Source organism: Megalops cyprinoides, chromosome 7 (genome assembly GCF_013368585.1).
Source record: "Megalops cyprinoides isolate fMegCyp1 chromosome 7, fMegCyp1.pri, whole genome shotgun sequence".
NCBI lineage: Eukaryota > Metazoa > Chordata > Actinopteri > Elopiformes > Megalopidae > Megalops > Megalops cyprinoides.
Genome location: NC_050589.1, coordinates 11691476 through 11707571, shown reverse-complemented (window position 1 = coordinate 11707571; position 16096 = coordinate 11691476). Strand labels below are relative to the sequence as shown.

General features: G+C 47.5%; 1 protein-coding gene across 1 annotated transcript in view; it reads right to left on the bottom strand.

The window, feature by feature from the left end:
- The window catches only part of slc12a5b (solute carrier family 12 member 5b), a 77881-nt gene that overhangs the window by 24511 nt on the left and 37274 nt on the right, over positions 1-16096 (bottom strand). The window contains exons 2-3 of the mRNA XM_036533013.1: positions 3988-4082; positions 3240-3371 (exon numbers count right to left, since the gene is read on the bottom strand). Of these exons, the coding sequence (XP_036388906.1) occupies positions 3240-3371; positions 3988-4082 (227 nt within the window). The remainder of the gene's footprint in view (positions 1-3239; positions 3372-3987; positions 4083-16096) is intronic.

The following is a 16096-nucleotide window of genomic DNA, read 5'->3' as shown; positions in this document are numbered from 1 at the left end:
ATCGCGCAGCAGGGCGCGCTGTTTGCGAGACAGAGGCGCGTCCTTGAAAGTAAAAAAAAAAAAACAACAACAAAACAAAACAGAAAAACCAGGAAAACAGTTCTGAACAAACTTTGCCTTCAGCGCCTGAGTTGAAGAGCCAATCGGGTGAGGAGAGTGCCCTCTGGCTAGAGAGGGGGGAGGAGCCTGAGAGAAAAGCTCAGGGGTCTTCTCAGTTCACCTGTTGTCAGGCAGCAAGGTACACTAATTGGTTTCCATGTCTGTGCCCTTGTGCGCTTGGCAGAAAGGTGTCTGTCACCACAATGTCAGCCAAGAGAAAGTTTAAAGAGTTTCTGTGAGGCCTGTCTGGCTGATTTTAGACTCCTGCTGTGTGGAGTGGGATTGCCGGGGCTTCAGAAGGGCTTCATGTCTCATGTAACGCTCTCTCTCTCACTCCCGCTTTTGGCCCTGCTTTTGTGACTTTTTGATACTCGGTTGGTGTAATCTGTCAGGCAGTAATTTACTTCTGATGTTGGTGGTTATTGTTGCAAAAATAAAAGCAGCTCGTGTAGGAGGCGGTGAAATTGCGCCAATTCCCGTCTCTGACAGGTACGTATAGCCCCATGGCTGGACAGAAGAACAGACAGAGGGTAGAGTTACCCAACACTCAATCACAGAAACAACCGTAAAAATACAAATATGCAGTGCAGCTGTTGATTGCGGTGTCCAGGTATGATGGTTATGTTTAGAGCTGTACCTTAACCTGCCGGGTGACTGCTGTGTGATGGTTCAACCTAACTGACACGGCAGTTGTGCATCTGAGCTAGACACATTTGTTAAATTCAAATGAGCTCAAAAGCGTTAGGAGCGTGTCTTAATCCAAAATATGAACAGAGCTACTGTGTAACTGAATTAATAAAATGAGACTGCCAGTGTTTATTAAAAGAGTCGTAATCCACTTTTTTTGAGTCATCGGTGTCTATGTGTGTGAGTGAGTGAGAGAGAGAGTGTGACCGCGAGACTGTGTGTGTGTGTGTGTGTGTGTGTCTTGTGTGTGTGTGTGTGTGTGGGTGCAGAGTATACTCCTGAATGCTGAGCTATTACAGGGCTGAACTTTGGGAATGGGCAGGGATAGCGCTGGGAGAGATTAGCATTAGGTAGCAGATTCTGGGGAATGCTGGCTTCCCCAGGTGCTGCAGGGGCAGGTGCCAGGCTGTGGTGTGAGTGCAGGACTCCCCCTCTGCAGCTGCCTGGTCTCCCCGCTCCCAGCTGCAGGCCCGACGTGCAGCCATACTGTGTTTGTTTAGCAAAGTGCGCTCACTACAAGCCTCTGAACCTTAGCACTGTGATTAAGAGAATTAAGAATACCGTGTCATCTCTGTGTACAACAACAAAACAACAACAGTAACAATTTGGAGATGCACTATTGAATAATTTACTGTGTGTGTGATCTGTCTGCTTTACTGTGAAGGAAACGTTTGCTTCTTAAGCGCAGGGAGTGAGCAGGGCCACAGAGTAGGGTAAGCACACAGGGATCCGTGGAGGAGGCTGAGGGACTGAGAGAGAGAGAGAGGTGGAGAAAGGGAAAGAGCAAGATGCATAATGAGAGAAAGGGAATGAGGAGAGAGAGGAGATGAGAGAAAGAACTCCTAGAACTCCTGAATTCTCCTAGACCTGGGCACTGACAGTAAACCTGGACAAAACCAGGCCTACCAGAAAAAAGTCAGATCTCAGGGAAATAAGTACCATTTCACATTAGGAGCCAGAATCCTGGAGCTCACCTCCAAGTATATTTACCTGGGTCTGGATTAGTGCTTCACATTAAGAGCCAGTGCCAGGTGCACACCTCCAGGTATATTTACCTGGGTCTGGGGATTAGTGCTTCAGGGAGCTTTAACTTTGCAATACATGCATTGAGCAATACAGCAGGCATGCATACTTTTCTATAGTTAAAAAATGACGAATATGATTCTTCCATAAAAATCTCTATAAAAATAATCTCTCCACGTATCCATTCTTATGGAACACAAACAAAGGCAGAAAAGAATTATTAAACAGTTCTGCCTCAAATCATGAGAAATTATTTTACGCATCCCTAGAAATGCCCCAAATACAGCACACAGAGCTGAAATGGGCTGCTTCCTCCCACTGAAGGCCCTGAGACTAGCCAGCTCCATCCAGAGAAAGGCACCATGGGAAAACCAGCTCTGAATTTGCATGACAAAATAACCTGCCATGCAAAGAAAGATTTTTTTTATTTAAATTTGAATATGAATTTGAAAGAGACAGATAGGGGAGGAGGTATGAGAGAGGGAGAGAGAGAGAGACACAGAGAGGGAGAGAGAAACGGTAAAGAGGTACAGAGAGAGAGAGAGAGGACCCAGATGTAGTGAAGTTATAACCTAATAAAACTGTGCTTTAGAGATGGGCCCGGGCTGCCAGCTTCATGCACTGCTGCACACAGACAAGCTGACAGCCCTAATGTGTTTCAGCTCAGGTCTGCTGAAAAATTAACCGGCGCTCTAATGCCGGGGACAGAAAGGCCAGCGCGTGTGACACTGTTCCGCCTGCAGGGGGAGCTGTCACATCCTCCATTTATTCAGTCAAACCTGAGTGCATTTTTAAACAGGGAGAAAACAAGCCCTTTGGAAATAGTAATCCTCTGTTTCTTTTCTGTTTTCTTCTCTTATCCAGTCATGCATCTTCATAGTAATAGCTTTCCTTTGCACCCCGTTAGAAAAATGTAACAGTACAATTTTCAACCCAGCATTTTCAATATTCAATATTCAATGTCAACAGAATGTACCATCTCATCCAGTTCAGATGGTTGCTGAATTTACTGCACTGCTGTGAGACACGCTCTCTCTATCTCTCTCCCTCTCTCTTTCCATGTGGATTTATTGGTGTTTACACCATCCTCGTTGGGACTGTGTCTGGATTATTTTATCTACATTTTGTTGCCAGTGAACTATTTCAGTGAGAATCTGAGAGTGGTGGCTAACGTAACAGGGAGTAATTTTACAGTTATGTTATTCTGATTTTCCTGTGGGATGTATATAATGTGCTCTTCCTATGGGATTTATCTATGGCCTGGGCCTGTGTGATGTATCTATGGTGCTGTTCCTGTGGGATGTGTTCATGATACTGCTCCTGTGGGAGGTGTTCAGTGTGCTGGTTTGGTGCGTGGGGTGAGTGGGGGATGGTCCGTTGCAATGCGAGGTTGCTGTGGTAGCACTGATGCTGAGGTGGGTGTGACGTACCTTGATGGGCTTCTTGCGTGACTCCTCGTTATTCTCGGCCTCCTCATGCTCCTTACTCCCCTGGGGCAGGTTGGAGTAGTTAGCCAGACTGCTGAGCAGTGAGGAGACCATAGGGCTGGTGTCCATCTCCTCCTGTAGATACACAGACACACATGTACACACACACACACACACAGAAACACATTAGTTTTACACAAAATACATTCTCTCTGGTTCAACATCTGAAAATACTGTGTTCATGACAGGATGTGTGGTAGAAACTGTGTACATGTTTTCAGCAGGGTCCCTTTGGGTGTGTGCTGCACTGTTCTGTGTTACCCTTGCCAGAGCTGTGCTGACTCACTAACTTGTTCCCTTTGTGTGAAATAAAAATTCAATCTGTCTCTTTCTGTTGACCTTCGAACTGTAATCACCCTCATTAATCAAACAGCCTCATTAATCAATGTACATTCAAAATCTAAGCACCTGCAGGAGTGAATGTTTCTGTGCTTGTGTGTGTGTGTCTACAGCAGAAGATGTGAGGTTTGTGTGTGTGTGTGTGTGTGTGTGCGTGTGCGCGTGTGTGCATGTGGGTGCATGTGTGTGTGTGTAAGGCTCAGCTCACCTCCGTGTGTGTGGGCACATGTACGCAAGTGTGTGTGTGGGTATGTGTGCGTGAGTGTGTGTGTGTGTGAGTGTGTGTGTGTGTGTGTGTGTGTGTGTATGTGTGTGTGTGTGTATGTTTGAGTATATGTGTGTGTGTTTGTACCTCAAACAGGGCCATGTTCTTGCCCTCATACTGCTGGCTCTTCTCCACATCGCTGCTGTTGATGAATGGGCTGCTCTCCTTGGGGATCCCATCACCTGCAAGTCACACACACACAGCATGAGGCCAAGCAGACACACACACACACACACACACACACACGCACGCGATGGTCTTCCCCTTGTTGTACTTTGTTTGTAAGTTTGCTCAGTAAAATAAGATGAGTGTTTCTGTTTTGCTTCCCTGGAATGTGGGCCATTTTTTATTGTGAAAAATGGTTGCACTCATGCAGCTTGTTGGAGCTGGCTAACTGTGCTGCACTGAGGAGACAGCGTGTGAGGAGAGACTCTCCACATTCAGCACTGCAATTCAGTGCAGAAACACCACACCAGCCCACTGACGGGAGCCGTAGGGAGTACCCGTCACCCACTGAAAAGGACTGAAGTCATTTTAATTAAACAGATGGCATCCTTGTTGATTGGTCGAAGTCCTGTGCATGCATCATGGACCGCAGCTGTGGAGTGCCTCTCTTGAACAGTCAAGGGTCCAAGCATGCAAAAGCCTTTTGCCAGGCTCCCCAGCTGATATGCAGGTGTCTGCATTAGTCCTGGCTGCTAAAATACCAGCTCAGATGTGCGCCGTCTCCGTTTCCCTGACCACTGTCCCACTACAGCATCCTCGTCATTCCAGAGTCGCTCACCTCAAGGTGAAAAGGTCTCAGTCATGATACCTGCTGGAGATGTCCTTGAAACGAAAGGCTGTTCGGGATGGGAGTACCTTCTGCAGCATGTATTAAACAGCCACTGCAATCTGTCACCTTTTTTTACAATCACGGACATGCAGGCAATCTCAAAAGATATCTGTTAGGGTGAGCATGTCAAAGTCATTCTCTGGTGGGCTGCGTGTGCCTGTGCATGTGTGTGAGTGTGTGAGAGAGTGTGTGCATGTGTACGTATGTATGCTGGTTTATCTTTGCACCTATTTCACCTTCTTAATTGGTATTTGGCACAATGACCAATTATCTACACAATTCCTTAGAGTAATTAATAGTGCATTTTTCCATTTCTCTAAAGATATGCATATTGACACGCATGCAAGCAAATATTTCCTCAGAATGGCAGACATCTTAAGATGTCCTGTATCATTCACCCAAAAGAGGGAGAAACTGCCCTGCAGGAATTAAAATCTGTCACACACACACACACACACACGCACACAGTTTCTGCAGGGTAAGACTGATCCCAGCACAGTGGGCTATTCTCAGAGGTCTGATCATGTTAAATAATGCCGCAGCAGGCAGGAGTGCCTGCATGTTCCTGTTCCTGTCCCCGTTCCCCCTCTGGTCCTTTCCCCTCGCAGTTACAGCGTTGTCCTCTACACCACAGCCTACTTACAGCAGGACTGCGACAGCAGCAGGCCGGAACTCACAGTTTTTTAACACCCCCCCCCCCCCCGACCCCCCACCACTCCGCTCCTGTCCTGCCCTGCGAGATCCCATCTGAGACTACAGGTGTGGAACGCCGAAACACCTGCTAGCTCCAGCGTGCACCCTCCTTTTGGCTAACTCATACTCACATTCCACTGGGTCTGGAGCACCTCTAAGCATCTCTGTAAGGCCTACCCGAGCATCGTCATACGCCACAAACGCACTGCTCCTCAACCTGTTCTGACCACCACACCCTGCCCCCCTTCCCCTCAAAAACAAAAACAGAGCGATCCATCTGAAACCCCCATGGTTCTACCTCTCTAAAACAAAACGAGCACCCAACATGCACTGTAGCCTGCTAAAACTCACGCGTGAGGGTCCAAGCCTACACAGATGACTGAACACTGTGGGGAGCGGACGACTCCTTTACCCCAAACATCTGCCATCCTTCCTCTCGCATTACGCCTGACGAGGCAGATCTGACGTTACCATGGCAACCCCCGGGGGACCCCTTGGTCCATCCTTTATTTCCGCGCAGATTCTTGTGTAACGCGTGTAAACATCCTAAAGGCGCGGGACGATCCCGTTGCGTAACAAACGAGGACGGCCGCGAGTTCCGCCGAACTCAGCACAGCTTCGGGGTGTAAAGCGCCCACGGCAACCTCCCGACACAGGCCCACGTTTCAAACACTTTATGCTTTTTATTTTTAATCATGGAGGATTTTGCGGAATGAGGTTCACAGTATATAGTCCTCAGAGTTATGGAGACGTGTCCTCTTTTTCTGGTGAAAGCAGAGGAATGTCGTGGTATGGAAGGAGGCATCTTTATTCTCTGTGTGTCTCAGCCCTCAGGTACTGCCGCTGATCATCTGTTATGTGTCTGATTGGCGCCCTGTTAATTAACCTGACTGTTCTGTCTGTTACATCATTTATTTCCTTATCAAATGCAGATAATTAAAAAAGTGCACATCATTTAGCGCAGAACTTGCTGTGACACAGCGGGCTTTTGACTGGAGCAGATAATAAGCTGAAGAAGAGGGGTACGTCAAGACCTGCCCCAGCTGGATCTGAACCCCAACCCTCCAGTTAAGGGCTCCACCTGATTCTGCCGCTTTGACTCGTAAACATTCCCTGGTACTCTCTGAATAAATCAATATAGAATAAAACCAGCTATAAATGCAGTGACTGTTGCATGAAAATAATTCAAGAGAACACATGACATGAATATTCACCAAAATGGAAGAAAAAAAGTAGAAACTTTGACTCTGTGTGTGTGTGTGTGTGTGACTTTCAGGGCTACTCCTGCAAAGTCATGCTGTCTGCCCGCTCCACTACATCAGAGGTGTAATAAGATTCTCGGTCCCTCGGGACTGTGAGCTGTGATGAGGGGTTCGAAAGGAAAGGTTAAGGCAGCTTTGCTGAAAAGAGAACGCAAAGTTTCAGCACGAGAAAAATTCTGAAAAGAAGAGGCATTGACATTAGACAAGAGACATTAATTTATCAAAATGATCAGATAGCCTCCACACTTCGAAAAACTGAAACAGAAAATGTCATTACATTACGCAAAGATTTGGATGGGGAAATTTGTAATATACCAAATTGGATGAACTTTGAGCACCTCCATCCTCTCATTTAAACAACGACAACAACAACCAAAAAAAAAAAAAAACTCTGTTGTGGTAAGTCCGTAATAACGTCATCCTTTCATGCTCTGGATTTGGGTCCGACTTTTTAAATGCCAGATCTAAAGTGAGCCGGACCAGAGGCCTGTCTTGCTGAATCCTGTTGAGCTCGAGCTCTCAGCACTCAGCCTCTGCCGCAAATCCACAGAATCCACACAGAACCAGGGCCTCTGAGCTCATCCCCTCACATACGAGGACATGAGCCAAACAGCCAACGGGTCACGACGACGTGGCCTGATGCTGTTTCATTATTACTTTTTAATGAATGACACAGGTTGGGACGTTGGGCCGGTTGGAGCCGGTTTTGCGTTCCGCGGCAAAACCTTTCTGATGTACTGCGTGCAGTCTGAGTCTCTGGAGACACTTTTTTTCCCATCTGCCTGCACTGCCACTGCCATTCGGTGACACACTGAGCATAATTGCTGAGCGGAGCTTTAATTAATTATGGGAAAAATTAATAATATGTAAATGCATATCCCTTTGATCTCAGCTCTGGAAAGTTTTGGGGTTCTTGTTCTCGCTTGTTTATTTTTGGCTGCACTAACCCCCCCAGCACTCCAATCCCCCCCCCCGCCTCCTCAGGGCCAGCCTCCATTCCAGATCAGGGGCTGAGAGGTAAGATGCCCTCAGTTGTATTAAATATGGAGACACCTCTTTGAAGAAGAGCGGAGTGCGTCCCGAGCGTGACGTAGGAGGCCCGCTGCTGTTTCCGCCTGGCGGGGCAGGGGAACATTCCCATTTAACGAGAGGTCCTTCGTGAGAGAGGCGCAGCACCAGAGCACTTAAGGGACATCCTGTTCTGCGGAGGTGCTGCGTGTTTGGGAACACAGACAGCAGGAGGGGCGGAGAGGGCCTGGGTGAGCTGGGCACAGGGCAGGGAAGAGTGCTCCAGACGGTTTAAAACAGAGCCAATACATCTCAGATACCCTGAAAAAAAGGTTGTTTCAGAGCCTTATTCTTCTGGAGTTTAACTGATCTGCCTTGAGCTTTCTAGGAGGGATTTGGAGTTGCAGTCCTAGATAAAAACGGAAAAATCATTTCAAACCGCAGGTTCTGCTCACTGCAGTTTCATCTGCTGAAAGATCACCACCATTTCCCTATGCTTAGAGAGAAGCACCCTGTACAGCTGTGATTTGTTAGCCAGGGAGTGATTGACAGCAGACTTCGGAGTTTGATGAAGCCTTGCTCTCCTGCTGAGGGGGCGGGGCTCTCTGTTCAGCTGTGATTAGAGGTGTGGAGAGTGCAGGTGCTGGAGGTTTCTCTGGAGCCCCAGGAGAGTCCCTGGGGCTGCTGTAGCATTTGATTAATGCCTGCTGGGGGTGAAACTCCCGTGGGATGCATAACTCTGTCCTCCTGGTCTCTGGGGTTTTAAGGCAGAATCTATTAGCACCGTGCATAGTGTTGCGTGGAATGTCAGGTGGTGTTGCTGGGGAAATGACCTGCCCATCTGATGTCACATGTCCATACACCTCTGTCTGGAAAGGGCCTTGCCTGTTTATTACGCTTGTGTTTAACACAATGTGTCTGATTGGTTACTATACTGTCAGTCACCTGCCTCTGGGCAAGGGTGGGGGAGGGCACAAGGAAATGTAGCCATTGTGATTGGACTTTGGCTTAAAAAGATCATCCTGTGTAATTCAGCTGTTCTACAGAGAGGGTCTTTTTCATGTGTTTGAGCTTAAATGAAGTAATATATGCAACGCACAGGCCTGTTTTCTAGGGATTCACAGAAAACCGGAGCCATGTTTCTGACGCAGATAAAATTAAATGCTTTTTGGCTCCAATCAGCCCCTGTAGTGCTGCTTTGCTTTGCAAGCTGTGTCCATATCTCCTGTGGAGACAATCAGGCCAGACAGACAGTGAAGTGCGAAAAAAGAGCTATAATCATCAAACCGTTTGAAAAGACTGATAAGCTGAGCTGAGAGGCTGAGCTCAGAAGCAACAGAGGAGGGCCCTGGCCAATGGGGACGCAGACCTCTCTGACTGATCTGATGGCAGCGCTGAGACACTGAGGGCTGAGCCTGGGAACTTCAGTAAAGCTCCTCTATCACAAAGCACCACATTCCAAGTGCGGAGCGCTAACCCCCCTCTATCACAAACCCACTGTACTCCAAATGCGCAACACCAACCCCACCCACGCACATGTATTTATGCACACATATTCACACAGATACAAGCACATGCACATAAACATGCAGAAATACATATACACAGACACCAACACACACACACACACAGATACACTCCCACACACGTGCACGCACACACACACACACACACACACACACACACACACACAGACATGATCACACACTGATCCATTAGGCTGATCAAAAAAAGATAGCTCTTAATCCACAACTCTGCAATGAGTCCAGAGTTTAAATTTGCATTTAACAAAGCCTCTCTTGCCTTTACCCTGTTGAATCCCGCTCAGAGGTCAGACAGGGCTGTAATCCTCAAACCAGCCCTGTCATAACCGAGTCCAGCTATCCTTCAGCCCCATCTCTTACAGTGCCATATCAGCGATCACAGCGCAACTCACGCAACATTAAGGGCTTTGCATGTCTGATCCCTGACCGCAGGGCCACGCAGGGTCTCAGATGTCTGTGCCACCGAACCCTCTGTCCCCAGGCTGACATGCTGTCACCCTGCTTGTGACTGGACACACAGGGAAAGATGTCTCTTCTTATGGGTATGGCTTCGTAAACCATCACAGCACAGATGACATCAGTGAGGCCTCCTCTCCTCTGTGGTGGGACTTTCTGAGAGTTAAAATGAGCAAAACTAACCCAGACTGTCTTCTCTTGCAGAACGCAAGAGCCTTTGTGAGACTACAAATTACGCAGGTGACATTTCAACATGACCTGCATCTGCTTAAAGGAAAGTACATCATGGACCTAGAGGGAACTTCTGAAGACAAATTCAGTGAGAGGATGCTTGTTTCAGTGGAATGAATGCATTTTAATGTGAATTAAGAATGTATCTGGGCAACAGAAACAACATTCGTCCTCCAGCCAGCACTGTGAGTGTACTTTATTTTTTTTTAAACTCCAGGAAGGTGACATAATCAAATGAAAGATCTAAATGTCACACACTCAGCGAGAGCTATTTGTATGTTAGTGCTGTAGTCAGGGTTGCATTTTAATGGAGGTCAAACAGAAGGCCTGTGTCTTTGACCTGGTTCTTCACTCTGGAACAAAAGAGCCGACCATGCTGTTCCACGAGCTGAGGACACAGCACAGGAGCTGTGTGTGAGCATCTGGCTCACAACCAGAAGAGTTTCAGGTGCAAATTTCAGGCGGGGCACAGCCATTGTACCCCTGTCTACGGCGTTTTACCTGGGTTGCTTCAGTGATTATTCAAATGTATGAGTAGATGAAACTGTGTTAAGTGTTGGGTGCATAAGTTACCCTGCACAGTTGATAAATGAAAGGAATGACACAGTCTTACATTTTAAGTGTGTGTGCTGACCTGAGCTTTCCTATGCTAACTTGTGCTGAACTGTGCTAACCCATGCTAACCTGTGCTGACCTCTCCTAACCCATACTGACCTGTGCTTACCTGTACTGACTGCTGTGGTTGTTTGATGAGGACACAGTCAGATGCTCTGGCGCTGTCTTTGCCAAAAGGCCAGCCTGACAGCTTTAATCTGCATTCAATTCCAAATGCTCTAAGCTCCTCAGCCTGTCTTTCAACCAGGGACATCTGGACTTTGAAAAATACAATAAATAAATAAATGAGCAGCCGTGCCAAGCCACTGTGTCCAATCCAATTACAAGGCCAGTGAGAAGCAGACCAATGACAAATCCTCAGCACATCTTCCCCCCGAAGCTCTTCGGATTGAGTGGGCTTTGAACCAGAGATCGGAATAAACAGGGAAAAACAACAGGTGTCTGCTAAAGACAAGCCAATGTTGGCCAGGCCAACTTCATGTAGAAAAAAAGAAACTGTATTTCAGTTCAGATTCACTTCAGCATGTCAGATTGAAACTAAATGGAAGTGACGGTTCTGCACATTGACTGCTGTTGAAGGCAGGAGCTCCTGCTGAGCTGTGGTCATCTCAGCCTTGGTATCTCCCCCGGCTCTCGGGCGGTTGTGGTTTTTACGTTGGTGGTGGTGACAAGTCTTTATCTCACATCACACTTGGAGCCGAAGAGGAGCCCGACTCCAGTCGACACGGCTCTGCTCAGAGCTGCAATCCTCTGGAATGGAGAACGCTTCCCTGGCAAAGTGTTCCCCCCTCATCAGGATCAGCGGAATTTTCCAGCTACTGGTGTCCTTTGAAGTCGCAGGTGGGACCACCACATCTGTCCTCACAGCTGCGTGCAGTTGCACTGCCGAAAATGACACCTCTCCCCCTTGGAGTGGGGGTGGGGGGGTGGTCTGATGAACCAACATTAGCCCAGAATTCAGAGCAAGAATCCTGTTTAACAATGCTCTCCTGTCTTCCAAATGATCCTCCCTGATACGGGTGGATAATAAGGCCATAAAGGGAGGATGCAAATGGCCCATAATCAGACAGCCATTACCTCTGTACTGATTCACCGCTGGAACTGATCTGTCTTTGTAAATATAAAGCAAGCTCTGCCCTCCTCCATGCTACATACTGCTGGCATTACTGTATCTGTGGGGTGGCGTTTTCGCACTAAACAGAGCTGAGCCTCTGCGTAATAATAATGGGTGTAATAATGGAATAATGGGTGTGCTGAGCCACCGTGTAGTGAGTCCGCTGAGCCGCTGCGTAAAGAGTGTGCTGAGAAGCTGAATAATGGGTGTGCTGAGCCACCGTGTAGTGAGTCCGCTGAGCCGCTGCGTAAAGAGTGTGCTGAGAAGCTGAATAATGGGTGTGCTGAGCCACCGTGTAGTGAGTGCGCTGAGCCGTTGCGTAAAGAGTGCGCCGCTCAGAGACGGCAACGCACAGCGGAATAACCCGTACTGACTTTCACTGCTCTCCCCTTTTGGGTAAATCATGCAGTGCATCCCTGTACGCCGCCACGGGGAGACACAGGGGGCGGGGCTCGACTGGCCAGCGTGAGGCTGGATCTGAGGGAGCGCGGGCGAGGCAGACACTCACACACTGCGATCTCCATCTGCGGCCCCGCACAGACGCAAGCTGCTCAGCCACGGCAAAGCACATGCAGGATGTGCGGCATTGGGCGGCAGTGTAGCATAGTGGTTAAGGAGCAGGACTTGTAACCGAAAGGTTGCCGGTTCGATCCCCGCTGTGACACTGCTGCTGTACCCTTGGGCAAGGTACTTAACCCGCAGTTGCCTCAGTAAATATCCGGCTGTATAAATGGATAACATTGTAAAGAACTATAACCTATGTAAGTCGCTTTGGATAAAAGCGTCTGCCAAATGAATAAATGTAAATGTAAAATGAACGGCACGGGATACCTGAACCCGGAGGTCTCCACATTCCTGCTGCAACTGCTGCTAAAACACTTTAGCTAGCCCCCCCAAGACAGACATCCTGACCCCCTCTGGCTACGTTTGTCAGTAGGTATTTTGTATTGTACTGTTGTCATTTTCAGCAGATGCCCTTATCCAGGGTGACTCACACAGGTTACAATTTTATTCATTTGGAATGAATCTGAAATCTGGATCTGGATTGAGTACCTTGCTCAAGGGTACAAACAGAAGCCTCTCAGCAGGGAATTAAACCAGGACCCTTTCTGTTGTGAGCCCTGCTCCTTACCGCACCACACTGCTTTTATGTCTCCACTTTGAATGTTACCCTGCAAGCTTCTGTCTCTTGCACAGGTTGCTGAGCTCGGCTGGGTAGGCAGTCTGCTCCCAGCATGCCAGTGTGTTGCTTGTTTTCTGTTCCACTCGAGCTGTGAATCGCACAGCTGGGTCAGCTACGTTCACTTTAACACAGACGGGGCGGTCTGAAAGGTGAAACGCGGAGCACCTTAAGCAGAGTCAGCGGGGGGTGCAGGGAGGGAGCGGGAGGCACGCGCCCGTTTCCAGGGTCACGTAGTCTCAGCCAATCAGCATCCGGATGCGGTGCAAGCCAGACTCCCTCGCCGCCTCTTTGATCAGATGGCAGCGAGCAGCCTGTCGGGACTCCGGCCGAGTCCGAGGGCAGCTCTCCCAGAGCTGGTGTCCAGCATCCTTGCCTTATTCTCCCGTGGTTCTCTTCCAAGTCTCTGTGGAGGGGTTTATCATGGCTGCCTCATCCTGCCTTATCTCTGTGCCTCACAAACCAATCCGCCCATTGATCTCGCCACTCTGGTTTCGGGTCTAATCCCTCTTCAATAGACATAATTCTCTTACACTCCGCTTCTGATTACCTAATGTCCAGGTCTGGGTCCTGACTGGGTGCTGTGGTGTACACTGATCATTTGAGACATGAGGATAGCTTACAGAGAGACAGTCCGCCATGCTAATGTTTCTGTTTTTATTTAATTTCTCTTAAATCACAGCAGAACTGTTCCAGTCACCCACGGGAGTCTGTGTTTCTTTCTCACATTCACACTGTATTGATTATTAGGGTAAAACAATGACAGTTGAAAGGTTTGCAGTGTCCCTGACACACACTCTGTTTGTTCCTCCAGTTTTGGAATAGTTTCCGCGTTGTTTGTACCTCCACGTGATCTGAGACCTGAGAGTGTCGCCCCGGCAGAGGGGGGGAGTGAGACGCTGTGAACGATGGTGAGGAAAAGAGCAGGGCGTCTCCCGGGACTAAACGCAACGGCATAACAGCACAACATTGGAGTTCACACCGAGTGCAGGACTGGCTGCAGTCCAACCACCTCCCCCTCAAAAAACACACCGAACATGAGTCGATTTCTCCCCCACTCTCTGGGCGTTCTGCTCAATTAGACTCACACTTATTTCGCACTGGATCTGGTCCACAGAGGGTGCCACTTGTGGTCACCTTCAGGGAGAGAGCAGGAGTGAACAGTTTTTGGAAAACAGCACTTCCACCGGCTAACCTTAGCTGTAGCTCAGTTATACCTGAGGAGTTTCCACTGACCTGTGGTAGCTGTAGGTCAGCTATACCCGAGGGGTTTCTACTGACCTTTGTTAGCTGTAGCTCAGCTCCACCTGTGCTATTTTCACTGCTCCAGGCCAACATGTCTCTGGCTAATGGCAGATTTAATAGTGAACTGACCCGGACCCCAAGTCAAGCAGAAGTAAATGCGATTGCTCTGTAAAACACTTTAGCCAGAAATTCTTTAATAACTATTTGCGGGGTGTGCATATGAAATAAATAAATAAACTGGTGTGAGCATCACTTGAATGGCATGTTCACAGAGTTGGTTTGAATTGAGGCTGTGGGAATGAGGAAATCAGGCTTGTAAGGTAGATGGTTACAAGTTCAAGTCCTTGAGGGGTCCCTGCCATTCATTCTTTGAGAAAAGACACTTGACCTAAACTGCTTCAGCAAATATCCAGATAGCCAAAAGGAACAGAAAATCATTTTGTGAAATGACTAATGTAGGTGTCCCTGAGCATGGTTTTGGCTCAGTCATAATGAACAGTTGAGAAGAAAATGACAGTCATGTGCTGTGTCTGTGTCCGCCAAATAGGAGGAAATATTTTTTTTTTTCTGTAGGGATATAAAGTTGATGTAAACTAGTTAAGAAGGTTGTGGCCTGAGCAAGTATAGGTATGAGAGTTTTCCTAACTGTTTTTGCCTATTTTGTTCAGTTTGCTCCAGAACAGCCAACGTGTCTATAACCAAGGCTCATTTTAACAAGCACCGCGACACATGACAGGATGGCCGCAGCTAAACTAACACCTGAGTCTTCTCCCTGAGGCATGGCCTCTTTGACCTCCCCCTTCCTTGATTGACAGCAGCAGAGCCCAATCACGCACCCACCTGTCATTGTGACACAGCAGAGCTAATTACACAACTTTCTCCCTGGCCAATTACCTGTCTGTCATAGAGAAAGCAGACCAGGGAATGGCACATATCTTCTCTTCATAGCTGAGGGGTTAAATCAGACAAAGGAATAAAAGCTCTCTAACTTACCTACAGAACTCATGTTGCAGCTAGAAATCAACGGCAAAGCAAATTATCGATCAACATCAAAGCTGGCTGGCTATCAATCTGTCGGAACAAACATTTCTATAAAAGATTGAAACCTTGAAAACAGACATGCAACGACACCTGAAAAGACATGCCTGTTTACAACACACTTAGCAGACTGAGTTGGCATGGCTGTCAGTTTTCCATATCATTAAATTTTCTTGAGGTGCAAGTGTCTTTACTACAAGCACTGTATGTAATGAATACTTAGCCAGGCCAGTAGACAGGCAGGGAGATGAAGACTCGTGGGCTAGACTACCAAATGCATACCTGTACTAAAAAAGAAAGTAATGCCTTTAATTTTTTATTGCTTGTTGAAAGTTTAAAACACAATAAAATCATACATGTGAAATAAAGTCTTACTTCCCAGAAGCCTTACTTTCAGGCATGAGCATCCCTGCCAGTGTGCGAATGTCCTCAGTGACCCTGTGTGTGTCTGTCACTCACTGATTAAAGGCTGACAGCAGATCACAAAGCTCCATTCACCTGAAACCTTTTTTTTTTTTTTTTTTTTTTGGGTGAGTTTAAGAGCACGGGGCAGAGGGTGAGAAGGATGAGGCCTGACTGTGTAATCCTCCGTGCCGATGCAGAGATGCAGTGAAAAAGAGATTAAGATTATCTTCCTTCTCTTTGTGCTCCAGCATATTTTAAAACGGGATTAAAAACATCTTTCTGAAGCCTGAGTGACTGTAAATGACGAAGAGAGAGAGAGAGAGAGAGAGAGAGAGAGAGACAGAAAAAACACAATATCTCACAGCTAATAAAATGACCAATCTACTTGGGTGCAGGTTTTGAATGCATGATATGCAGATAGAGTATGTACTCAATTTGGTGATTAGTTTATATGTGGAAGCCGTAAGATCATCTATGAATATGACTCTGGCAGGCACCAGGGCTGAACAGGAACTTTGCCAGAGCTTTGATTTGATTATGTTGTGCAGGTAAAACACAGATGTTCACCTG